At 46.3% G+C, this 26,500-nt stretch overlaps 2 protein-coding genes across 16 annotated transcripts in view; one reads left to right on the top strand and one right to left on the bottom strand.

Annotated features, from left to right (window-relative positions):
* CCDC157 (coiled-coil domain containing 157) overlaps positions 1-7,786 on the bottom strand; it is a 26,779-nt gene extending 18,993 nt beyond the window's left edge. For 9 of the 15 annotated variants that reach the window (XR_004648238.1, XR_004648239.1, XM_034790914.1 and 6 more), the window contains exons 1-3: positions 7,576-7,786; positions 5,668-5,976; positions 1,296-1,467 (exon numbers count right to left, since the gene is read on the bottom strand). Coding sequence is in view for 13 of the 15 variants with exons in the window: in XM_034790914.1 (XP_034646805.1) it covers positions 1,296-1,467; positions 5,668-5,976; positions 7,576-7,751 (657 nt within the window). In the remaining 2 variants the exon portion in view is untranslated. The other 6 variants (XM_034790917.1, XM_034790919.1, XM_034790916.1 and 3 more) reach the window with 6 other exon arrangements.
* SF3A1 (splicing factor 3a subunit 1) lies at positions 7,720-26,500 on the top strand. The gene is made up of 16 exons (XM_034790926.1): positions 7,720-7,905; positions 12,812-12,924; positions 13,359-13,563; positions 14,479-14,736; positions 15,196-15,270; positions 16,751-16,901; positions 17,471-17,664; positions 19,802-19,919; positions 20,041-20,226; positions 20,796-20,917; positions 21,080-21,322; positions 22,145-22,355; positions 23,103-23,254; positions 24,180-24,281; positions 24,508-24,579; positions 25,722-26,500. The coding sequence occupies exons 1-16, from the start codon at positions 7,843-7,845 to the stop codon at positions 25,821-25,823; spliced, it is 2,367 nt and encodes a 788-aa protein (XP_034646817.1). The 5' UTR covers positions 7,720-7,842; the 3' UTR covers positions 25,824-26,500.

The following is a 26,500-nucleotide window of genomic DNA, read 5'->3' as shown; positions in this document are numbered from 1 at the left end:
CTGTTCACACAAGTACGAGGCATCTCTGCTCACTTTGGCTAAACAGAAATATGTCCCTTTGCAAAATCAAACACTGACAAATAAGAGAGCACGACACTGTATGATTTCTAGAGCTGATATAGGGCAGTTTGTTCAGCAGAGCAATGTAAGCTTTGTTATGATTGCATCATCCATGACTTCTAGGAATAACATGATGCAATTCATATCATGTATGATGTAATACCAGCTTCAGATTGCATCATTCATTGTTTTGCCTAAAAAGCAAGTACTGTCCAAACCCAGTCATAGATTTATTCATAGATCCAGTCAAAGATGTATTTTAGTCATTTCTGGTTTAAATTGAGATCCCTTCCCTTTATAACTCACTTATCCTCTGCCATTCCCAAGTCAAGGGTCGTATATATTGACCCAATAGCATATCTTGAAAACTAGAGCCAATCAACAATTTTAAGCATCATTTTCGTTCTCAGTGACCCAGAATTAATAAAGTTTGACTACATTTATTTCAGAAGCATTTTGGCTGTAGAGCAGTGTTATTCTCAACTATCTTCACAGAACAGATGTTCTAAAATTGGTCTGGAAAGCCTGTAAAATGGTGCCCATTTTTAAAAATGGAACACAGGAAACGGGAAACAAATAATTCCTCTAACTCAATAGAGACCCCTATGCTTCACTGCTGGTGACAGGACCAAAAGTACAACACCAATAAAGCCTAACTGAACCCTGGCACATCCTCACTGGAGGGAATGTCAGTGGGAGTCTGCGATCAGGTTTGGTAGCTTCACCTTTGCTACATTTTTCTGAGATTGAATAGGTTCAAAGTGGGACTACAAAGAGACCTGGCCGGATTCCCTTGGGAGGTGGTCTGGCAAATACTGGGACTATTTATCCTGGGAAAGAGAATTATTCCAGGGAACGTGACTGAGGAACAGTGTTAAGGTTGCAAAGGGGACAATGATCAGTGCCCCTTTTTTGCGCCATAATAGGAGAACAAAGGGTCACTTGAAAAATTTCAAACAAAAGGCATTACTTGATCACACTGCATGAAGGCAGCCAGCACACCTCCCTGCTGCAGCAGGCCAGAGAGCTAAATACAGTAGCTGGATTTTAAAAGGGGCTGGCTAATATTTACAGCCATTAATATCATTTTAGCTAGTTCTGAGGATTAGATGAGGTTAATCAAAGGCCATGCTTCAAAGTGTAATCTGATCACTGAAGGTTCAACCACAATCTGGTTTAGTATAGCAAATGTATATATATGACATAGGTCCCAGCATCGCTAGGGCACATCCTACCTCAGTCACTAGCTGCTGATGGAGCGCTCCCAGTTTCAGTGTGCTGTTCCAGTACTTCCTCACAGCCAGCCCAATGGACATGCAGGGTCCCACTGCCTGGGACGGGGGCACAGCTTGTTTGCTGATGAGATTCTCCATGTAGCCTGTGAAGCTCTGAAGCAGCAAAAGCAGCCTTTTTTGACAGAAACAAACCACAGCTTAGAGCTGCATGAAATTTCTCTCTGGGAGCGGGCTTTCTACTGTAGGTCACTACTACCCTGCAAGTTGAGGAACGATATAAGGAGGTGGCCCAGGGTTAGCATTTGGCACACAAAATACCCCAGAGGGAAACCCCAGCTTCCTAGGCTGTTTAGGGGTGGAAACAAGGCAGAGGGACCCTCTGTACCCCAGGGGGCTGGACAGTCATGGGTCACCACTTGTGCAACTCTCCAGTTTTGGGTCACTCTATGGAGCAACATTCCTCCATGTTCAGGGCCTGACTGTCCTCTCACAGAGGGCATGGCTTTGAACCTGTGCCACTGGATGTAGATGGGGTACGTGGAGGTAGGTCCCCCTTTGGCCCAGTGATTAGGCCTTCCAGCTGGTGAGTGAATTCAAGGAGATCCCAAATGAGCCTTGTCATAAACTTACAGCTAAGGCAGGGCTAGGCAACCTTTCAGAAGTGGTGTGCCAAGTCTTCATTTATTCACTTTAATTTAAGGTTTCGCGTGCCGGTAATACATGTTAACGTTTTTTAGAAGGTCTCGCTCTCTAAGTCTATATTATATAACTAAACTATTGTTGTATGTAAAGTAAACAAGGTTTTCAAAATGTTTAAGAAGCTTCCTTTAAAATTAAATTAAAATGCTGATCTTACGCCACCAGCCTGCTCAGCCCGCTTCCAGCCTGGGGTTCTGTTCACCTAGGCCTGCAGAGGGCTGAGCAGGGCGACTCGAGGTCAGGGCAGAGGGCTGGGGTGTGTGTGGAGGTGCAGGGCAGAAGGCTGGGTGTTGGGGGGAGATCAGAGCAGAGGGCTGGAAGGGGTGGGGGGGGCAGGGCAGAAGGCTGGGGTGCTTGGCTCGTGGGGGTGCTCCCAGCCCCCTGCCCTGAGCGGCTCATGGCAGGGATATGCCCTGTTCCACCCCCTTCCCCAAGGCCCGTCCCTACCTCTCTCTGCCTCCTCTATGGAGCAGGGAGCACGCTGCCACTCGACTCTGCTCGGCTCCGCTCCCCCTCACAAGGGCCATCGCTGGCAGGGAGATGGGCCGGAATGCACCATGTTGTGGGAAGAAATGGGGGGGGAGCTTGGCTGCCACAGGACCAAGCTTCCTGCCTCCTGCCCCCGCAGGGGAGAGCGGTGGGCGGGGGGCTGAGTGGGGCGGGGGGCCAGGAATGGGCCGGAATGCACCATGTTGTGGGGGGGGAGGGGGGGGGAGCTTGGCTGCCACAGGACCAAGCTTCCCTCCTCCCCCTTCTTCCCCCAGCGTGGCGCTTTCCGGCCCCTCCACCCCTCCTCCTCCTCTCACCGGGCAGGCAGCGTGCCACTCAGAATCGGCTCGCGTGCCATGTTTGGCACACGTGCCGTAGGTTGCCAACCCCTGAGCTAAGGGTAGCATAAAATCCCTCCTTACCCTGTAAAGGGTTAAGAAGCTCAAATAACCTGGTTGGCGCCTGACCAAAAGGACCAATAAGGGGAGAAGATACTTTCAAATCTGTGGGGGAAGGTTTTTGTTTTGTGTTCCTTTGTGTTCTCTCCGGGTCAGCGAGGAACCAGGGCAGGGAAAGAACATCTCCCTAAGCCATATCTGAACTAAGCATCTTTTATTACAGAAATAGTAAGTAATAGCAAGGAAATGTGTTAGATTACCTTTCGTTTTAGCTTGTGAATTTTCCCTGTGCTAAGAGGGAGGTTTATCTCTGTTTTTGTAACTTTAAAGTTTTGTCTAGAGGGGAGATTCACAAAGGTAAAGCCCCAAAGCTCCCACACAGGCCAACCCCTCGGGCCCAGCCTTGAGAAGCTGCACTGAGAGTTACTTTTTTAAAATTAAGCACTATTTTACTTCAAGCCAATGGAAAAAGCACCTTCACTTCCCAAATGCCTAGTGATTAAGCCATGATTAAAAATATAAAACTGACATCTGTATTGATGACTATATATGCCAAAAGTCAATGCAGGCTAGTGGATGAGGTACTCAAGAAATGTGGTTCTAATCCCCGCTCTGCCATTCACTAACTGGGTGGCCTTGAGCAACTGAGTTCACTTGTGCCTCAGTTTCCCAATTGGCAAAGCGGGGATAACAACACTTATCTACAATAAGTGAGGATTAATTAGTTCATGGCTGTAAAACATTTTGAACAAATTAAGTGTTCTAGAAATACAAAGCAACTGTCAAATCTCTACTCACAAACCCTCTGTACTTTGCACACAAAATATATGATAAAAGAACATTGTCAAGGTTGCAAAGTCAAGCACCCAAAAGTTAGGAAATGCCAAAATGAAGGTTGTCTGCATATTCTTAATTTGGCCCCCTTATGCCAATGCACAGTCCTTAATTACATGATCTCCTGCCATTTTTTCCATAGAACCTCTGCCTCATTCAGTGTACATGATGGACAGTGCTCACTGGGTGAGCTGTTACTCAATATTTTGTTTTATCCTTGTTGTTCAACGTGTGGCCCAGGCCTTGTTCACTGCACATCATTCAAACCCTGCTCTGAAGACTGAATTATTAATTTCCTCATAGACTTTTCTATGACGCTCAGCATGACAGTAGCTGCTGTGCAAACATTCACTTTTCTTCACAAGACTCCTGCAGAGCTGAGACACAGGGCAAAAGTATCCACTAATTTTAAGTGCCCAACTTGAGACACCTACGACCTGATTTTTCAAAATACGTACCATTATATAGCACTTTAGATGTTCAAAGCACAGCTCCCATTGACGTCAGTTGCAACTGGGAATGCTCAGCACTAATGCAAATCAAGCCCCAGGCTCTCATGTTGAGCACCCCGAAAATGAGGAGCACACTTAGGGACCACCTGTGAAAACTTTGGTTTAAGTGACTTGTCCAATACTGCATAGGAACTCTGTGGGAGAGGGAGGGATAGAATCCAATTCTCCAGGGTAGCATTCAACTCGCTGAACCACGAAGCCCTCCTTTCTCTTCCCACAATCCTCTGCCTCACTCACTAAACACCTTACAACTTCTTCCACAAATGAGACAACAGGCTCCTTCATTATACAGTCCTGATTCATCCCCAGAGCAGGTCCATTCTGTCCACTGAATGAGGCATGCACAGTCCAGTCACACTTGGGAACTGTGAGGGGATGGAGCATGCTCAGTCACTCTGTAGATATGACCCGTGCACAGTCTGGTCAGCACCAAAACCAGTGATGAGCTGGAGCGTACTCAGTGAGAATGGAATCTTCAGAGATTTTAGTTAAACTCTAAAAAGTCTCCACTGAGCATGTGCAAATTGAGATTTTTCAAGGACTTATAACAGCCAAATTTGGGCAGATTTTCATATAAAGAGCAAAAGGCACCTCCCTGACACAGGCCAAATTTCAAGTCCCTACTCCAAAGTATGGGGATGTCAGAATTTCTCAAAGGTCAACAATTGTTTTTGCCAAAACAACACATTTTTCCCTATTCTTGGAAATGGCTGAACCATTTTGGCTGAAACTTTCCCAAAAGATTTAGCCTGAGGCAGACATCCAACATAGGAAATTTCATCTCAAACCATTAACATTTGGTAAATTTATAACTAACTAAAAACTCAAGTATCAGAGGGGTAACCATGTTAGTCTGGATCTGTAAAAAGCAACAAAGAGTCCTGTGGCACCTTACAGACGAACAGATGTATTGGAGCATAAGCTTTTGTGGGTGAATACCCACTTCGTCATGCATCCAATACGTCTGTTATGCTCCAATACGTCTGTTAGTCTATAAGGTGCCACAGGACTCTTTGAAACTAAAAACTGGCTCTTAAAATGGGAAATGTCAGGCAACCTTAAAATATGTTGCTACCAACCCCCTCCTCCCGCCCAAGAAGAGAATTTCAGGGAAATGCTGCTAGATAGCTAAAAGCCATTCAAGTTCTTTGAATATACTGCACCTGCAGATCTATGCTCATGGTGCCAGGGGCAGATATCCTATCAGTAGGAATCTGCAGAGACATTTCTCAAAGAAGAAATACAGCTGCTCAGCCATCGATAAGTGGCTGCATACAGAAACATCTTCCGTGTTTTCCAGATGCATGTGATTCTAAAGACCTGAACACAGATATGTTGTCTGTATGCATGTAGTGTTTTCCCAACAGGCATTTCTGAAAGGAATTGGGGATGTCCATTGATCAACCTTTTAACAGATCTGAGATGTATTCATCCTCTCACCTGTCAATCACCAGTTCGAGGAGCATTACATGGGAATGCTGGGTAAATTCAGGGTCATTCTCCACATAGTCATAATGCTCCAGCAAAGCCACCAGATCCAGATCACAGGACACTTTATTGGGAAACTTCCAGGAGGGATAACGCACTGCCCCAGCCCGGGAAAAGACATCAATGATGGCTCCTTGTAGATCGGTGATGTCCTTCCTCAAGCTCTCCATACAGTTTGGATTGCCCAGCAGGTATGCCATTCTGTCAGCTGACTTTAGGCCACAAATAGGAAAAGACCCCTCATTGGCAGGATGGATAGATCTGCAGCAGACAACAACACTGAACATCAAATTAACTAGCAGATCCCCTAGGGAAAGAAAATCAAGGCAGGTCAGACTCATTACTGTACATCTCAGCTCTTCATGACTATGGAATAAAGTGCTGTCACTTCTGCTAGGGCTTAAAAGTTATGGCCCCGTGTACAGCATTGTAACAAGTCCTAAGACTTCACAGCTGTATTATACTGCATGCTGTGCCACTGGAACTTCACAACAACGGGAATAAAACTCATTTCCTGTTGTTCCAAATCACAGAATCCCCTTTAGTTGTGTTAGTTGTATAGAGCCTATGATACTAGTCCCATAGAGTTTAAGGACAGAAGGGACCATTAAACCTAGTCTGACCTCTAGAATCTCAGAGCTATATGCATCCGAAGAAATGGGCTGTAGTCCACGAAAGCTTATGCTCTAATAAATTTGTTAGTCTCTAAGGTGCCACAAGTACTCCTGTTCTTTTTGAGAACTATTAAAGTTCACCCAGTTACCCCTCTATTGAGCCCAAAGACTCTAGGTGGAAAAAAGTATTTCAGTCCTCAGGAGCCTAACCTACCAGAGGCAGAGAACAGGAGAGAGAAAGGTGCCAGGCATCACACACAGGTGAGGAGTTCTGATTCCATCCAGTAAACAGCAGTGGCATGCATACATATGTCAGAGACAAGTATTACACTTCACACGTGTACACAAGTAAGGTGTGTGTGTGATACATGCAACAACTAGCATTGACAGTGCCTTTTCCACTTTGCCTGCCTCTAGCCATTTCCAACCAAGGATCTCAAGGTGCTCTAAAAACATGACAGACTTAAGCCCAGCCCCCCGGGAGATACCAGAGGACGGTATTATGACAAGGGGAGCTGAGATTCCGAGCCAGTCACACAGCCAGAGAGAAAACGAGATGGAACCCGCAGTCGTAGCTCGGAAGGCCTCGCTCACTACGTCCCTCTCGCTAGAGGTGCTGTGCAGCTCGTGTAACGCTCACGAGACACGCCGAGATCCTTAGCTACACGACGCTAGACAAGGACAAACACCCGATGCCCCAAGCCTGGCAGAGGGCTTGGATGGGGACCTCATGGACACGGGGCCCGGGAGACGGGACCCCATGGATACGGGGCCCCGGGACGGTCCGGGGACGGGGTACCCACCTGCTAGGGTGACCAGATGTCTCGATTTTATAGGGACAGTCCTGATTTTGGGTCTTTTTCTTATATAGGCCTCTATTACCCCCCTCCCCCGTCCCGATTTTTCACATTTGCTGTCTGGTCACCCTACCACCTGCCGAGCGGCCGCCGGCTCGGCGTGAACCCGCAGCCTCGGTGCCTCCGTTACCGCCTGCCCTGCGCTTCCCGTTACCATGGCAATCGCACAGGCCCTGGCCCTCCTCTTTGCGAAGTGAACCATCTGCCCAATAGAATGTTAGGAGCGCTTCCTGCTCCTTCCCCCACAATAAAACGTCACGAGAGTACCTCCCAGTTCCCTCAATGGAACATTCCGAGTTTGCCGCCCTCGCCCCCTATGAAATACACTGAACAATCCCAGTGACACGAGCCCGAGGAGTTGTGCGCGCATGCTTTACGACTGTACCAAACGCGGCTGGTATCCCTGGACTGCGGACACCTCTCTCCGTCCCCAGAGTAGAACATTCCAACTGGGCTGCGCGCGCAGCCGCCACAACCCGCTTCCTCGCCTGGCCTGTGTTTTTGACGTAGGCGACCCCGACCGTGCTGCGCGCGCAGCTCGGGGGGGGGGAAGAGTCGCTGCCATTTTGTGCACGGCGGAGTCGGTCACTCTGTGCTGTTTGGTTCTTGCCGCCCCGGGTCAAGCAGAGACTCCAGCGGGCCGCTGAGGAGGCACCATGCCGGCCGGTCCGGTCCAGGTGCTGCCGCCCGCGCAGCCAGCGCCCCAAGAAGGCAAACAGGTACTGGGCTGTCCGGAGGCGGCTCTGGCGGGCCGGGGCCCGGCGAGGTGGGAAGCCCCGCGCACCACAGCCGGCCCGGGTCACCATTGCGGAGCCGGGCTCCCCCGGGTCCCGAGCAGGCAGCTCCCAACAGGCAAAGCGGCGCGGTGCATGCTGGGAGACGTAGTTTCCTTGGGCACCAGAGATCTGTGATCCGAGTAGGCTGTCAAGCTGCGCAGGGCCTGGCCCCTCTCCCTCCGCCAGGGAAACCCCCACGCGGGGCTGCGGTCAGTGCCAGCTCACAGACTTTAAGGTCAGAAGGAGTCTGATCTCCTGCACATTGCAGGCCACAGCACCTTGCCCACTCGCTCCTGTAATAGACCTCTGGCTGAGTTATTGAAGGCCTCAAATTATGGTTTAAAGATGTCAAGTTACAGAGAATTCGCCGTTTACACTAGTTTAAACCTGCAAGAGGTCTGTGCCCCATGCTGTGGAGGGAGGTGAGAAAACCCTCAGGATCACTGCCAATCTGACCTGGGAGGAAATTCCTTCACAACCCCAAATATGGCAATCAGACCAGTGGTGCCCAGGCTTTTGATGGTTGTCCCCACCCCCTGCAGGGATGGTGTAACGGGGCCACAGCTGGGGGTGGATCTTGGGCCGAAGCCATACCCAGGGACCAAGGCAGGAGCAGCACCACAGCTGGGCTGCGGTGGGGGCCGGGTGCAACTCTGCTCCCAGCTTCAGCCCTGGCTAGGGGCGGGGCTGGGGGCGGGAAGGGGCGGGGTGGCAGTCCCTTCCTTCCCCCCCATGGGGGCTGGGCTTGCCCTGCCACACACACTCCTCCAATGTTCCCCCGTGCCCCCCCCCGCCCCCCCAGGGGAAGCACCCCACTCATTTGGGACCTCTGAGAGACCCTGAGCATGTGGACAAGACCCACCAGCCAGACACCTGGGAAAGAATTCTCTGTAGTAGTCAGAGCCCTCCCCATCTAGTGTCCCATTTCCAGCTATTGGAGATATTTACTGTTAGCAGTTGCATTTTGGCTATATGCCATTATAGGCAGTCTCAGCATACCATCAACTAAATAAATTTATTAGGTCAGAGATGAAGCCAATTAAGTTTTTTGTTCCAGTGCTCTGCTAGGGGGAGCTGTGCTGAGGTGTGCTGCAGGGAGTGTTGCAAGACTCTGGGGGGGGGTGCTAATTTCTCTCTCAACAAAGAAACCTAGGGGGTGCTGTGCTCCTGGGGCAGGGCATGAATAAAACTCAGGCACTGCCTCACTTGTGGGTATTAAAAGCTCCCGGGCTCCCTTTGCTTGAGTCCTGTGTCCTGGATCACTGCCATTTCTGTCTCGATGTCCCAGCTCCCCGAGTTCTTTGTGGCGTTTTAGTGCACATCATCTTCCTTATTTCTTGTCTTAAACTTTTGTCTAGCTTTGCTGTGCTCTGTTAAAAAGCTACTGTCTTCTTCTAGAGAGGCATTGTGGCCTCGAGTCTACAGCACTGGGTCAGGAGACTTGGATTCTATTCCTGGCTTGCTGGGTGACCTTGAGCAAGTCACTTCCCTGCCCTATGCCTCAGTTTCTCTATTTGTAAAAGGGGGTAATGATACCAACCTCCTTTGTAAAGTGCTTTGAGATCTACTCATGAAAACCATTATATGAGGTAGCTATTATTATTACTACCTTCGAACTGGCTGCATTTCAGCATTGTGTGAAGTGAGTTATCTCAAGGTTTCTCTCAGTGCTTGGCAAACTAAATAGGGAATTGCTTCACCCACCACTAAAATGTAACCCCTGAAGGCGGAAGCTGTTGAACAGCTCACTGCAACCCTACTTGATGCTAGTTCAGGACAGAATGTGAAGAAGAATCGTTTATCCACTGGAAATTGAAGGAGGAACGGGGAACAGAATTAGTATCCAAATTGGAATTTGACAGGAAATCAGGATTTATGAAAAGCTTATAATTCCTTGGGATGTTGGCTCTGTACTGGAGGAAGAGGGAGAATATCACCTACAGAATCTCCTATCCAAGTACTGATCTGTCCTCTCTTTGCTTAGCTTGTGGCAACTAGATATGGCTGCACACAGTGTAGAATGATTTGATATTCAGAAGAGAGGATCTGCAAACATCGCAGTGCCTTATGGTTGACTGAAGGGAGAGAGAAATTCATTCTGGTGCTTACAGTTCTGGAAAAAAAATCTTTTTGGCTCAAACTACTTAAGCTTAATTCTCATTGTAAAGGTTTTATTTTTCTAGGTTGGTAAAATTCTGTTTGGTGCTTTCTGCTCCTGCACAGTTGACAGTGTGGACTAAGGAGTTTCACTTTGGTCGATTTTGGAAAACATTGATTGGTTGCTCTTAAGAATGTTTTTCCCTGCCTGCCCATTTGCACTCCCTCTACAGACAACTGGTCCCCACGTTCTTAAATTCATCTTGTGTCTAAGCTCCCAACAGACACCTGCAACTCCTTATGAGGCAGTCAATCAGCTAGGCAAGCAAAAAATGCTGCATTTGTGTATGAGCCAGAATTCTTTCAGTGAAAGGCTCATGGTGATGCAGTTGCGATGGCCTCTCTTGCTTTTCTTTTAATCCAAATGAAGAAGTCCAAGGCTTGGAATCCTCTCTCCTTCAAGGCAGAAGGGTCTGTTACATCCTGTTACAGCAAGGCTCAATACCTTAGCACTAAGATTACTCACAAAGACCGTAAAAGTAGCAGCAAAAGCAAAATCCAAGTAGTTCCCTACAATGCATCCAGTTGAGATGCAGTGGCCCAGGTCATTTGGTTCCTTTTCTAACCTGGAATTTGTGACAAACATGGAAGAAAGTTCTCGAGCTCCTTCTTGATATATTTGTCACCTGGAAGCTGTCATTAGCATAGCAGAAAGGAAGGTTGCCCAGTCAAGAACACACAAAGATGACTTTCAAGGCCACAGGTCTTCAAGACTGGGGGATGCCAGAAGTAGATTCTTTTGACACTCAAATAAATTAGAAAGTTACCAAATTGTTTAGCAGGTTCAAGAAGCCATGGGCGCATGCAGTGGATGCTGTCTGTATGAGATGGGCAGGGAGCTTGAAATATGGATTTCTGCCCTTTCCCTCATCTCAGGGATCCTTCAGAAGATTAAAAAGAGAAGATGGAATACTTGTTAAACTCACCACTCCAATGTGACTTTGCGAGACTTTATGTTCCAACTTCCTGCTCCTAACCAGGAGCTTAAAATCATCTGTCTAGTTGCCCCCATTCCTTCTGCCTCAGAATTCTTTCTCTCCCTCCACCTTTCCTTAGCATTTTGGAGACTAAGTGGCACATCCATTGTGATACAGGATTACCAGGTTTTGTCCCTGGGATGACTAGTGTCTAGTAGACATCCAGTTTTCTTCACACCCTTTATAGGCTGTGGGCAGCTCTCTCAGTGCTGTTTGGACACATACATTTCTCTGAACATGGGGCTCATTTCCTTGAAAGACCTGTAAGATTGAGTTAGAGTTGCATTTTGGGTTGTTGGCTTGAGCATTCTACGGTCAAATTCTTGTTCTCAGGGCAACAGGAAGGAAAGAGAAGGTTTATATGAGAGTCTTATTCCTGTATCATATGTTCTATTTAGGCTCTATCCATCTGAAACCATTTTCACCCCGCAGTCCCTCTGTAGTCTAGAGTACTCATATTTTTAAGTCTCCTTGTTCCTCCCTTTTGAGTCTGACCACTCTCCCTCTACACTTCACTTTTCCAAAACAGCTTTTCTATGGCAATTTTCCCTTTGTTCAGGCATATTGGAGAGAGGTCTGTCCACTCCAGTAAATGACTGCTTCTGGTCTTCAACAAGGTTAAAGCAGCTCTCAGGAAGAGTTCCAGGGGTGGTGCTCAAGTTAAGGTCTTTCTTTCATCTCAGTCAGGAAATTGACTTACAAGCTTTCTTACAGAAGGACTTTTGGCACAGTTTGGAGAGGGTCAAAACTCTTAAGTCTCATTTACATGGAATTCATCAGATTTTAGCTCCTTATTTGGGATCTTGAAAGTGTCTCCAAAAAAGTTTCAAAGCTTCCAGATCTGCCCTAGCTAGATGGTCAAAGTCCTGTATTCTGTATATGATGTTGGGACTTCTCCCTTCAGTGAGGATTGTTTAAGGCTGCCACCTGGTGGCCTTTCATATACGTCTTGAGTCGCTGTTTCCTTGATGTGTTATCCTCTGCAGCAGATGTCCTAGGTAGGTTGGTGCTCAGTATTGTTGCTTGGTAAAGAGCAGGGGAACCAGTTGATGCTGTTACTTAGAGCCTAATGGTTCAGATTGTTCAATGAGTAGGAGCAAAAAGGAAAAATCACTTTATCAGTAACCTGAGTTTGTTCAGCAAAGCATTTGACAATCTAGCATTTGATCCTTTCAGGCTTTTAATAATACCTTGCTGTTCTATAGAGCTTTCCATTGGCAGATGGCAATGTGCTTTCAAAGGAGGTAAGTATCATTATCCTATTTTATAAATGGAGAAACTGCGGCATCGGGAGTTGAGGTGATTTGCCCAAGGTCGCCCAGCAGGCCAATATAGAGCTGGGAATAGAACCCAATCTCCTGAATCACAGTCCAGTGGCTTGGACTACTACTTGACACGGCTGATTCGTCTCTGTCTCCCAAGCTCCAACAGCAAAGGGAAACCTGTTGATCCAGATTGCTGTGATTTGTCTCAGAACCTGATTAACAGATGATGAAAATCTCCCTTTCTGTTATCACCAGCTTGGGTCTTGTTTGCTATAATTTAATATCCTGACATGCTGATTGCAAATTCTACAGTGAAGAGAGATGCTTCCATACCTCATCATCTTATCTCCATGTAACCGCTATGTGTTGGATGGCAGGACTATTGTTCTGGTTAAATGAGGTGGAAATATGGTAAGACTGTAAAAAACCTCTCATTTGTTCTTACTGCAGCCAGAAGATGAGCCAAAAGAGGAAGCGGCACCAGCCAAACCCGTTGTGGGAATTATTTACCCTCCTCCAGAAGTCAGGAATATTGTGGACAAGACTGCCAGCTTTGTAGCCAGGTAAGTAAAACTACATTGGGCTCTCATTTAATGGGATTTTAAAGCCCTCTTGGGAATGCCACTCACTGCACTGATCCAGAAACGAGCAGATCTCCATGTTAATTGGCATCAGAATGTGCTGTTCATTTAGTGGGGCTGGGGAATGTTTTTGTGCGGCCTTGCAAAATCCTAATGAAAGTTTACCAGTTGAGGTGCAAAATCTACTTACTTGTCTTTGCCACAAGGAGGATGGTAGACAAAAACAAGATTCTACTTCTCTGTCAAAAATTACACCTTCAAGGTAAGCTGGTGAGTAAAATTTGCTAAGGGTGCTTTAGCAGTTTGTATAATTGTTTTTATGGTGGATCACTCAGAAGGGAAGAGGGAAGTTGGTGCACCAACATTACTTTTTGTGTTGATGCTGACTCTTCTCAACTCACCTTTTTTTGCCTCAGAAATGGCCCAGAGTTTGAAGCTCGAATCCGTCAGAATGAAATAAATAACCCCAAGTTCAATTTCTTGAATCCCAACGATCCCTACCATGCATACTACCGGCACAAAGTCAGTGAGTTCAAAGAGGGTAAGGCACAGGAGCCCTCGGCTGCCATCCCCAAGGTCATGCAACAGCAGCAAAGTGCTCAGCAACAGCTTCCCCAGAAGGTAAATTGTTTGTGTCTATTGTTAGCTGGGAGTTGGCTCGTAGGGTGTCAGTTCTGATCTTGGTCTTTCAACCTCCTTGCTCAGACAAGCTGTGGGTTTGATCTGTGTGTTCACGTCTTCACAATGGAAATCAACACTGAGAGACTTTGAATTCTATGAGTGCCCAGGCCTCTTCCTTTTGGTGCACATAGGTATGCCCCTCGGTGCCCAGGGTTCATATGCCCTGAAACTTGACAAAGCTGAGAAGCCTGCTTGTATCTCAAAGAAAGGTAATTTGCTGCAGGTATTGATCACAATTGAATGCTGGTTTGACTAAGAATGTTCCTGATCAGATATTCATGTGATCGCTAGTCTTGTATATATCTGGAATATCCTGCCAGAAGTAAATTGCTTGACAGCAGCCTGCATACAGTGCAAGATTTTGCTGGGCTTGTAAGCATTGTTAATTCCAAGGAGTTTATTCCAAGACTGTTTTCTCCAGTTATGTTGGCGTCTCAGCAACATTTTGTACTCCATGCTTTGAGATAATCTCACATAGTAGGGACGTAGGTCAGGTATGCATTAGCTAGCAAGAGGCCACTCGCTGAACCTACCTGCTTTGCGTACTCTATACAGTTAGTGATCAGATGTTTTGTGGTTATGTCTGTTAGGAGATTATAGCTACATCCCATTTCTGCTTCCAGCTATGTTTTATGTCTGAGTAAACTTTTGTCGTCTTTTTGCAGTGGACCTATTTAAATGACTCACTCATGAACTATATGATGTTAATACCTTTCCCTTCCTTGCAGTTATGTTTTAGTCATTTTTTCCCTCCAATTAATGAAAGCCACTGGCCTTCCCAAACAGTTACTTAGGAGGAGTGAATAATGGCTTTCATAGTTGAAATTAGTGAGCTGTCCGAATTCCCCTCTGTAGGTACAGGCTCAGGTGATCCAGGAGACAGTCGTTCCAAAGGAGCCACCTCCAGAGTTTGAGTTCATCGCAGATCCTCCCTCAATCTCAGCCTTCGACTTGGATGTGGTGAAGCTGACCGCACAGTTTGTAGCTCGGAATGGCCGGCAGTTCCTGACTCAGCTAATGCAGAAAGAGCAGAGGAATTACCAGTTTGACTTCCTGCGCCCACAGCATAGCCTTTTTAACTACTTCACCAAACTGGTTGAGCAGTACACCAAGGTACTCTCTGGGCTTCTCTTTCTTCTTCTGAAAGCATTATTTCAGCATTATGAAATAACCAGTCTAGAAAGAAAGAAAAACTTCTAGCTGTCCTCTTTTAAATGCCTGTCTTTGTGTACAGGGAGAGAATGTTTTGCTCATTGTCAGAAAAACGTATATGGTGCCTAACATTGAGACCCCAAACTTGATTTAGATGTTCTGAGTGCTACTGTAATGCAGATAAAAGTTGTTCCTTTATAGCAAGAGAAACAGGTGAAATGGCAGTGTGAGAGAATACTATACCTGAGTATTGGTGATAGCTAAAAATAGGGTAACAGGAGAAATGGAGCTTAGCTTCAGGGGATCCAGTCATAAGATTCATTTTTGTCTGGTGTAGAAACAAGATAATTAGGACAGCTTCCTTAATTATGAACCAATTTATATGATAGTCATCAGTGATCTCCTGATAATGTGTTTCAGATCTTGATCCCACCTAAAGGCTTACTTATCAAACTCAAGAAGGAGGCTGAAAACCCTAGAGAAGTCCTGGATCAGGTAACTTGTGACTAATTTCCACAAAACGACTGAAGCATTTCAGTCTTGTTCTGAATTATTTCTGGTTTTGAGCTCAGCATCTTTCTAATTATTGACATCACGTGTAAGCACAACGAGAACAAAGTGTGGGAACAGGGCATTTCAAACAGTTTTCCAAGCATGGGAAAATAAGCTGATCTGATCAACCACTTGTGTAGCAGGCTTTATATCTTAGTCCTGTTGGGAATTCTGCACCAAAAAAATTAAAATTCTGCGCACAATATTTTAAAATTCTACAAATTTTATTTGTAAAAATAACACTATATAATCACATGAGTTTCAATTATTTTGATAAATTATTTCAAAATACCTGTGAGCAAGTATGTCTGTAACAATACATCAACACAAATTCCCCCAGGAGTAAAGAGTAAAAGATACCCCTATGACAACCCAGTTCCTCTTTCTCCGCCCCCACCTCCCTAGAGCTCAGCCAGGGGGTGCCCTGGCTCAGACACTTATGCCCTCTATTTCCACCTCCCCGGCCCAGAGAACCAGATACTCACAACCTCTACCCTTCCTCCCCCTAGAGGCCAGCTGTGGGGCCCCCCCTGCTGGCCCAGATACTCTCACCCCCTACCCTCCTAGAGCCTAGAGATCCAGAGGGAGAAACAGTCTGATGCTGGGTCCCGGATTTGCACAAAATTTCCTGCATGCTGCCATCTCCTTCCTTCAGAGCATGCTGGGAATCCTCCAGTTCCTTCCCCATTCCCCCAGCCTTGTCTTCCATTTGCAAGTTGGGCTCTGCCAGGTCCAGCTGCCCCCACTGGTGTCCAACATCTCTGCAGCCCATTTCTGTGGGGGCGGGGGAGAAGGAAATTCTGCATGCACAACATTAATTTCTGTAAAATTCTGCATTGTGCAGTGGTGCAGAATTCATGAAGATATTACTCCTGGGTGAAGCTTTACTGCATAAAGCATTTTCCCATCCCAAAGAGCTTACAATCTAAGATCTCAGTTGCTACTCATAGGCAAGTCTATTTGTAGGTTTCTTAATATACAGTACCTCAGATCTTTAAAAATTAAGGTTTTCCTCTAGCAGACTATATTTGCAGTTTGGAACATGACTGCATGCATGTCAAACAGTTCCAGGTGTTAATCTGTCAGGATTTGAGATCTGTGTTTTGGAAAAAGTTTGATATCCGCACAGTGCTGAACCTGCAGCCCACACTCAAGCAAACCACTTCTTGAAGGCAGTGGGAGTTTTTCCAGGTTGATGCAGGATCAAACTCAATTTCTAAATTTTGAATTAACTGACTTCCAAGGCTTGCCCTTGTGGCTGCCCTGGAGGCACTGATTATGTTGGGTCTTACATATTTTGGAGAATAGAGGTGAACACTTTTGAGGGTTGTGACTTGTTTTATGGTTCCTAATGGGTTCTCCTTTGTATACTGTGACATGCTTCCCACTTCTGTGACTCAGTGCTTTATGCCTCCTTGTGCAGGTGTGCTACAGGGTGGAGTGGGCCAAGTTCCAGGAACGAGAGAGAAAGAAGGAAGAGGAGGAGAAGGAGAAGGAACGTGTTGCTTATGCCCAGATTGATTGGCATGACTTTGTAGTTGTGGAAACAGTGGACTTCCAGCCCAATGAGCAAGGTAGGAAAACTAAGTGACATAACTGGCTGTGTGACTCAGGTTCTGTGTTTAGTGGGGATGATACATGCCTCTTGAGAGCTGCTGGAAAATGCGGTAAGTAAAAAATATTAGATGGGTGCAAGGTAGAAGCAGATGATGTCCATTTTATGAAAAACTTTGTATCTGCTGAGTTCAGGTCCTGTTTCTTCTGCAGTTAGTGATGTCACTGATGCTTAATTGGTACTACTTTCTTTGTGACTAGCAGCTTCCGGTGTTATCAACTGTTCCACTGAAAACCAAGACCCCCAAACTCCGTTGCTGCATTAGCACCCCATTGTGGTAGCTGCTTCCCTTTCTTTGTTGCCTTCAGTTTGTGTCATCACATATCTTCATGTTAGTGTTCAGACCAGTCTTATTCCTAGCCTTTCCCTTCTATGTGCCTTTGCTCCCGTGAGCCCATCAATACAACAGTCTGATTTCCCCCATCCCCCAAGTTAGTTTCATTAAAGGGGACTGGTACCTGTGTCTGCATTTTGAGCAATGACTAGTACTAAAGAAGCCCTCATGTTTGCTGCTTTTCTTTGTTGCAGGGAATTTCCCTCCTCCCACCACTCCTGAGGAGCTGGGGGCTCGCATACTGATCCAGGAGCGCTATGAGAAGTTTGGTGAAAGTGAGGAAGTAGAGATGGAGGTGGAGTCAGATGAAGAAGATGAAAAGCAAGAGAAGACGGAGGAGACCCCATCTCAACTAGATCAAGACACGCAAGTGCAGGATATGGATGAGGTAAGTAGCTGGTGTGATAAAGGGTACTTTCATTGATAGGACTTTAATGTGGCATATGGGGCTCTGCAAGCTCTCACTTCATAGTATCCCTGTGCTTCTTGGTGTTCAATGACTGAGCTCATTTTTAGGGATAACAATCTTGGCCCATTAATCTGTTGGCCAGAAACCCTTCTCATCCATTGAACCAATGAGGAGGGCTGTGTTTGCATGTTCTCTAACAAAGTACAAACTCCATGAGAGAATTCCAGGAATGTTGCTGTAGAGAGAACCTAAAAGATTGTCCTATTAAATAGATCACTTTTCATTGTACAGTTGACGCATTCAGAGGCCCCTGAGATGTTAGTTGTTGTCAAACTAGCTGCCTTACAGGAGAAGAGATGAGAAAGGGCTATGGTTGGGGCCCTACCAAATTCACAGTCATGAAAAATGCATCAGGGACTGTGAAATTGGGTCTCCCCCCGTGAAATCTGGTTGTTTGTGTGCTTTTACCCTATACTATACAGATTTCATGGGGGAGACCAGCGTTTCTCAAATTGGGGGTCCTGACCCAAAAGGGATCTGCAGAGAGGATCACAAGATTATTTTAGAGGTGTCGCAGTATTGCCACTCTTACTTTTGCACTGCCATCAGAGCTGGGCAGCCAGAGAGCAGTGGCTGTTGGCCGGGCACCCAGCTCTGAAGGCAGTGCCTCACCAGCAGCGGTGTAGAAGTAAGGGTGGCAATACTATACCATGCCATCTTACTTCTGCACCGCTGCTGGTGGTGACTCTGCCTTCAGAGCTGGGATCCTGGCCAGCAGCCGCCGTTGCCCAGCTCTGAAAGCTGCGCCAGCAGCAGCTCAGAAGTAAGGTTAGCAGTACTGCAACCCCCTCTACAATAACCTTGTGACCCACCCACCCCACAACTCCTTTTTGTCAAGACCCACACAATTACAACACTGTGAAATTTCAGATTTAAATAGCTGAAATCATGAAATTTATGATTTTTTAAAAATCCTATGACCATAAATTGACCAAAATGGACCCTGAATTTGGTAGGGCCCTAGCTTTGGTAAACCATAGCCCCCCTGGTGCCAGAACTAAAGATGAGAGATGCAGTTATTTTAGAGAGAAATGGGGTACCTGGTTCCCTCTTTTTTGGGAAATAATTAGACTCTCCACTCTTTAAATTACAGCAACACTAGTGCTGGCACCCTTTCTGCTATTTTAAAAATCTCTGTAGATACATAGTGCAAGTTGCTTGATTGGAGTGTGTTTAGGGTTACCATATTAAAGGTTTTTAAAAAGAGGACACTCCACGGGGCCCTGGCCCTGCCCTGGCCCCTCCCCAACCCCGCCCCCTCCCCTGAGCACCCTGCATTTCCCCCTCCTCCTCCCTCCCAGCCACGCGAAAAGGGCTGCCCGGTTTGCTGGGCAGCCTCTAGACCCTGCGCCCTGGGCCAGGCACGTCCCCAGCGCATCCGGAGCCCAGGAGGGGAAGCGCCCGGCTGAGGGCGCAGGGTCTGGAGGGCTGGGGGCTGCCCGGCAAACCGTGAAGCCAGTAGCGCTCGGGCAGCTCTGCTCTTCAGCTACACAGAGCTGAGGTGTCTGGAGGGAGCAGCAGCAGCTGCCACCGCAGCGGGAAATCCGCCTGCAGCTCGCGGCCTGAGCCGCTCAGGTAAGCAGGGGACTGGGGCAGGGATGCCGGCATTTTCCCGGACATGTTCAGCTTTTTAGCAATTCCCCCCGGATGGGGATTTGAGCACCAAAAAGCCGGACATGTCCGGGAAAATCCAGACGTATGGTAACCCTAAGTGTGGTGTTCTGACACTTCCATTTTTTGGAATGAGGTGGGGTCCCATGATACAACCTGCTAATAAAGATATTTCAAGTGGCTTGAGGTTTCCCATGGAGAAACTGTCAACAAATGAAAAATGAGATGCTTAGGTATGCAAAGAAGAAAGCCTTTTTCACTTCTGTAATCTGTACTCTAGAGCCAAGATTGTTTCAGTCGTGGAGTGACTGCATAAGCCCTGTTCACTCGATGCATAGATTTTTTTTTTTTGCCCTTTATGACTTTCAGTGCTGTTGCTGCATATTCTGTGTTCTAAGATATTTGATCTGCTGTTAATAACTTGTAAGCATTGTTTTAATGTAAGGGCTCAGATGACGAAGATGAGAATCAGAAAGTTCCACCTCCTCCAGAGACCCCGATGCCACCACCTCTTCCTCCAACTCCAGATCAGGTCATTGTGCGGAAAGACTATGATCCCAAAGGTAAACTAGAGTTTGGTGACAATGAGCAATTTAATTTCTTACTGAATAGTCACACAAGACCTTGCTTCTAAGATGTGCAGTCAAGTTAGGCATTTTTAACAATGTGGTTTTGTTCCTTCAGCCTCCAAGCCATTACCACCGGCACCAGCCCCAGATGAATATCTTGTGTCTCCCATCACTGGAGAGAAGATACCTGCAAGTAAAATGCAAGAACACATGCGAATCGGCCTTCTGGATCCCCGCTGGCTGGAGCAGCGGGATCGGTCTATCCGTGAGAAACAGAGTGATGACGAGGTCTATGCCCCAGGTTAGTCTGCCTCTCACAAGGCTCCAAGAGATACTCATTTAAAAACGCAGTGTATAGTTTAAATCTAATTTAATCATGTCAAACTAATCTGTATCAATGGGGACTTTGACATATCTTGAAATGCTGATTTGTGTACTGTGCTCATTTAGTATACATATTCTGGTAGCCATCAAGAACACTGAAGCTTTCCTGTAAACATTGTTCTGCACCCACCATATTAACTGAAGTTCATTCTTTAGTAACAGTGGTATTGGACCCATTGGTACCAAAAATATTCTGTGAAACAAGGGATTAGAGCAGTGGTTCTCAACCGCGGCTGTGGTCCGCTTGCAGCCCATAAGCACACAAATGCGGCCCATGTGACATTCTCTGGGCCATACAGGCAGTATATATATTGTGTGGATGCGGCCCACATAACACACACAGAGCTGCATATGAGATCCACAGTGGTAAATAAGTTGAGAACCACTGGATTAGAGAATTAAGCAGGACTCTGAGTCATCTTGTTCTGTTTTGTCATATGAGAGAAAATGTCTAACATCTTTTTTCCTGTCTCTGCCTGTCTGCAGGTTTGGATATTGAGAGCAGCTTGAAACAGCTGGCTGAGCGTCGTACCGATATCTTTGGTGTGGAAGAGACTGCTATCGGTAAAAAGATTGGAGAAGAGGAGATCCAGAAACCAGAGGAAAAGGTGCGGTGCAAATCCTGCTGTAACCTCGCCATCTGCTGTCCTTAACCTGTAGGAATGGGAGTCTCCAGGGCCTTGTTCTTGCTGTGAAACAGCAGCCCTCACTTATCTGCTAATCTGATCAGAGTTTTGACAGTCTATGTTCTTCTGATTATCTTTTTCCAGGTGACCTGGGATGGCCACTCTGGCAGCATGGCCCGCACACAGCAGGCTGCTCAGGCCAATATCACCCTGCAAGAGCAAATTGAGGCTATCCATAAGGCCAAAGGGCTGGTGCCAGAAGATGACAGCAAGGAGAAGATTGGTCCCAGCAAGCCCAATGAGATGCCCCAGCCACCACCTCCCTCTGCAGCATCGAATCCCCCATCTAATGCTCCCCCAATCACATCTGTGCCACGCCCTCCATCGGTAAGCATTCTTATTGCCAAGGACAAACAGCTGCTTTGATGCTGAATTGGAAGTAGGTTTTACTGCTGCTGAAATGGGTCATGGTAGGGTGCTGCTTGGAAATGGGATTAGCAAATTAAGAGATCACTTTGCCAAATTAGCTGTAAATGATAACATTGATCCTAGAAGTAAGTTTAAAATATATTAGAAATGGAAAATACGTTATGAAAGAGTTTTCCAGCAGCTGAGGTATTGTAAAGAGATGATGATGAACTAGAGAGGAGAGAAATTCAGACCGTGACAAATCAGAGAGGAAGGAAATGTGAGCTGGGGAAGCGCTCAGAGAGACAGGAAGGTGAACTAGATTAAAGGGTGAAAGCCAAGGTGCGAAGTGAAAGTAGCAATCCTAGGCAGAGGCGTAGGCACGAGAAATGGTAATAACAGTGTGCAGCTCACTCGGTCAGCCCCACTGAAGTTGTTCTAATGTTTGAGGTCGACAGCATTCTGCTCATGTGGCTCTGTTCAAAGAGCTTCTGTCTCTGAGGCTACTCTTGTTTTATGGCTGTGCAATGTGGCTCCTGAGGATGGGGGGGAAAGTAACTACTGACTTTTTTGCTACTACTGAGGCTTTTACACCCAATCCCAAACTTCCTGGGAATTTGGAAGAACGGCAGTAGCAACTAGAAGTACACATACCCCCAACCACCTAAGCTTATATTCCTAAATGTGACCAGCCAAAAGATTCAGAATGTGACCCTCGGCAGCTGTTGATCAGCCCTTGTGAACAGTATAAGAGACTGAATCCCCTGGAGCTGCACCTGGTAATAAATGTCTTCTTTCTAGATGCCGCCTCCTGTTCGCACCACTGTTGTTTCTGCAGTTCCTGTCATGCCTCGTCCCCCTATGACTTCTGTGGTCCGTATACCCCCAGGCTCTGTCATCGCAGCCCCCATGCCACCAATAATACATGCCCCGCGCATCAATGTTGTCCCGATGCCGCCATCTGGTCCCCCCATGATGGCTCCTCGCCCGCCTCCCATGATAGTACCAACAGGTCAGTGAGTTGAATCATTTTTCAACGTAATTGCTCCTGGAAGATGCTTATATGACTATCCCTCCTCTCCCTCTCTGGTGGGCCATCCCAGTGAAAATTAAAGCTCTATGGTGCTTTCTGAATGAGTCAGAAAGACCTAAGGGCCTGGCTCACATTTCTTGTCATTAAAATCAGTTCTAACTTCCAACCCTGTGGCTGAGCTATTGCTGAGTAAATAATGGCTGCTGTAACTGCCTCTTACTGCAAGCAAGGTGGGGGAGGTAATATCTTGTATTGGGCCAACTTCTGTTGGTGAGAGAGACGAGCTGTCAAGCTTACACAGAGCTTTTCTTTAGGTCAGACCAAAAAAAGAGCTCTGTATAAGCTCGTCTCTCTCACCAACTGAAGTTGGTCCAATACAAGATATTCTCTTACCCACCTTCTCTCTTGAATATCCTTGGACTGACACAGCTACAACACTCTAATTACTGTAATAACATACCAGAGTACCTTTCAAACAACTACATTTGAGATGTGTGCGCTGACTGGGACCACATGAGCCACAAAAATATCATGTGCCGTTTATTGGCTCCCCCCATCTTTTCCCCACATGGGAAGGCCTTTAGTAGCATCATATGTTATTTCCTCCTTGTCTAGTGGTGTTTCCTTTAGGGTCTGTGCCAGCCTACTGCAGAAACATGTTAAGGGAACTGTTGTTGAATGTCATGTGTAGGTGTATATGTAGCTGTTTTTCCCCTCCTATTTCAGCATTTGTCCCAGCCCCTCCTGTGGCTCCAGTCCCTGCCCCAGCACCAATGCCTCCTCACCCCCCACCACCCATGGAGGATGAACCTGTGTCTAAGAAACCGAAAAGTGAGGACAGCCTGATGCCAGAGGAGGAGTTCCTGCGCAGGAACAAGGTATATAATTTGAGTAGCATCACAGTCCAACAGCTTGTTGTGCAGTGCTGGGAACTCCTGACCACACTGGAGTATTCAGTCTCTCCCTGAAAGAGGCCATCTCCTCTAAAATGGTACCTGAATCAATGGACGGACATTCAGGAGGGCAGCTGGCAGGCCCAAGTGCCCCATGAGAAATTGACTCTGCATCTCTGAAGTAGCTCCTTCCTGTCACTCTCCCTAGAGCAATTGAGTTAATTTAAATTTACCTGGAAAGTTATGACTGTATACACAAACTTAAGACTTCCTCTCTTGGAGAGGAGGGTAGCATGGGAAAGTCAAAGTATGCAGAGTAGCTTTTAGTAGTTCTCCAGTTAACACACGCATGGTAAAGACCTGTTAAAATGTGTCCATTTCCCTACAAGGAAGTGTCCCCAGATCAAGGGTGACTTGGATATTAAACTGACTTATAATTCCTTCCCCATGTCTGTCACTCACTGCATCTTCTCTGAAACTGAGTTGTAAATTCTTCAGGGTAGTGAATATTACTGTCCTGTACTTGTACAGCACAATAGGGGCCCTTTGTGGTAAGTGCTGTATGCATGCATACAGTACAGTTAATGCTGATTGTAGAAGGATCTTGGTAGTGTTCCCCATGTCACTAGAGTCAAACCACCTAATGAACAGCCAGAAGTTAATAAGGACTAATTGGGGGGTGAGGGGGGGCAGCCAGAACTCTTAACTGACTTTTGACAAAATGACTTGGCAAGTAAGAGTAATGAAGCAAATAAAACACATTAATGTTGACTCCCTAGTAACAGGGAATTGAAAGGTGCAAGTTGGTGGCACCCAAAGGAACAGCAAAGTGGTTGCCTCTTGAGCCCACATCTGTCTGTATGCATTAAGGACCATCTGTGTGTGTAACTACATTTAATTCTTTTCCTAGGGTCCAGTCACAGTTAAAGTTCAGGTTCCCAACATGCAGGACAAGACTGAATGGAAACTGAATGGCCAGGTGCTGGTGTTCACCCTTCCACTCTCCGATCAGGTACGTGACTTGTTAACCTGCCTTAACTCCTGCTATTCCATTGCTGTGTGATTGCTGGCAGGACAGCATCTAAACTGCCTGGCTGAGGCTGTAAACTCTGGACTCTCCCCAGATTGCAACTGTGTACAGTTCATGGGGGACGGAAGTGGGTGGAGCTGGCCACTTGTGCCGTGCCCTGCACTGCCCTGGGCGCTGGAGGGACTGAGCTCTCTGTGCTTGTTTTTAGGTCTCTGTTATAAAGGTTAAGATCCACGAGGCCACAGGGATGCCAGCAGGGAAACAGAAGCTGCAGTATGAGGTGAGTATGTGACAGTGTTAACCCTTCAAATGCTGCCTTGCCACTTACCTGCACTTTTTCCGTACAGTAAAAAAAAATTACAAGGCCCTGAGAGCTGCCTCACTCTGCCTCTTGTGTGCATGCAGTACAGGGCAGTCTTTAATTACATCACACACAGTTTGTGCAGAGGCCCTTCCCCATTCAGTGCACAGGCTGGATGGCAGACAGTGAATGAGAGTGATTCTGTGGATTCGCTCTTGTCACCACTGCAGTATAAATCTGTTGAAGCCAATGGGCTTCCAGTGAATTTACACTGGTGTAACTAAGCTGATTTGAGCCCTCTGTGTGTATTGGGGATGAACACTGTACCACTGAAGTAGCTTCTTCAGAGCCCTGCTGCTTTGAGTGTATTCTTGTGTGCACTGAATGAGACTGTCTCCCTCTGCTTTCTAATCTTTACTCCAAAGACCATATACATGTTGATTTACAGGTTTTGCCCATGAAAATTCCACAACTCCTGCACATGTATGTGTAGAACATCAAAATATTGAGAAGTTTTAAAAAAAAAAAAAAAAAAAAAGGAAAGAAAGAGAGGGGGAAAAAAAGCACTGCTACTACAAAGTACAATCATGCATGCAGTAGGATTTTAAAGCCATCGTAACCCAGCCAACTCTAGAGTGACTTTTGCTAGAACACCAAAAGGAACATATCCCTGCCAAATTTCAGCCTTTCCTGCCAAAGCTGTAAAGCTATTTAAAAAAGAGGGGGAAATAAAACAAAAATGTCTTTCTTTTATAATGACAGATATGTATTCTTTCTCTCTCACACAATATCTAGCTTCTTAAAAAACAGTGATATTTCTGCTCTAATCTTTCAAAGAATTCACTTTTGGGCAAAACCTAAGTCTGTTAAACTTCATCCTGAAAAAGAGTAAACACTTGTCTCTGCACTCTGGCTGCAATGTGTAAATACTGTGACAGCACTGAAGCCTAACTCTTATTACCCAGCTCCTCCACATCATCTTTCTCTCTGGGAGACTGGGGTCCCTCCTCTGTACACCGAACCACCCTGGGTCCCTCCTAGTTTAGTAGTGAACTTCCTGATTGCCCAGACTGTTGAATCTTTCTGGAGGGAGCACTGAGACCTCCTGTTGTTTCTTGCAGGGCATTTTCATCAAGGACTCCAACTCTCTGGCTTACTACAACATGATAAGTGGTTCTGTGATTCACTTGGCACTCAAAGAAAGAGGAGGCAGAAAGAAGTAGGAGTCAGGGTGCCTACAACTGTCGGATGCTCTGCCATTTGTGTGAACCCAACAACTAGAATCCTGCAGCTTCTGGGGACACTGTGACAAGATGAAACATCAACCTGTGATACTTTACTAATCCCCACTTTGGAGCTATTGACTGTATTTTAGTCCTTAGTCCTGTATCCAAAAATCAGACCGTTACAGGGCTGGAGAGAATTCATATCACCCAGACAAAGCCGTGTAAACGTTGTGACCTTGCATGTAATTTCACAGCTCTTGTGACACTTTGCTAGAATGCTGTTCTTAATTATCACTATTTTCATTTAATTCCCTACAGCAGCAGTGGCAGCATTTCAGTTGAGATCTTGTCCAGATTGGACATTAAAAATCCATCTTCATTTTGCAGCCCGGTTTGTTATGACACAGGGAATATCACCTGCCTGACTAAAATGTTAGCCATTTCACTTAATCTTTTTTGTAATTGAGAACTCCTTTATTTAGTATAATAAACCCCTTGCTCCTTCTCTGTGAAATGTACATGTAAGAATCTCCTGCAGTGATTGTTTTTGGATTTTATCCTTCTTTGGAATAACTGTACTTTGCTGCTGGTTTTGATAAAGAGAGGCTCTAAGATTGTTTCTGATCATACTGTACAGTATGTGACTTGTTTTAATAAAATTCTAATCTCAGTGG

Source organism: Trachemys scripta, chromosome 15 (assembly GCF_013100865.1).
Source record: "Trachemys scripta elegans isolate TJP31775 chromosome 15, CAS_Tse_1.0, whole genome shotgun sequence".
NCBI lineage: Eukaryota > Metazoa > Chordata > Testudines > Emydidae > Trachemys > Trachemys scripta.
The sequence above is the reverse complement of the archived record's forward strand: the minus strand, read 5'-3'. Positions and strand labels throughout refer to the sequence as shown.

What these genes read in the sequence shown, in the direction of transcription:
- SF3A1 (XM_034790926.1), top strand. Translation starts at nt 7,843, where the DNA reads ATGCCGGCCGGTCCGGTCCAGGTGCTGCCGCCCGCGCAGCCAGCGCCC. An exon ending in AGTTCCTGCGCAGGAACAAG is followed by an intron (nt 23,255 to 24,179) that starts GTATATAATTTG and finishes TTCTTTTCCTAG; the next exon opens with GGTCCAGTCACAGTTAAAGT. An exon ending in CCCTTCCACTCTCCGATCAG is followed by an intron (nt 24,282 to 24,507) that starts GTACGTGACTTG and finishes GCTTGTTTTTAG; the next exon opens with GTCTCTGTTATAAAGGTTAA.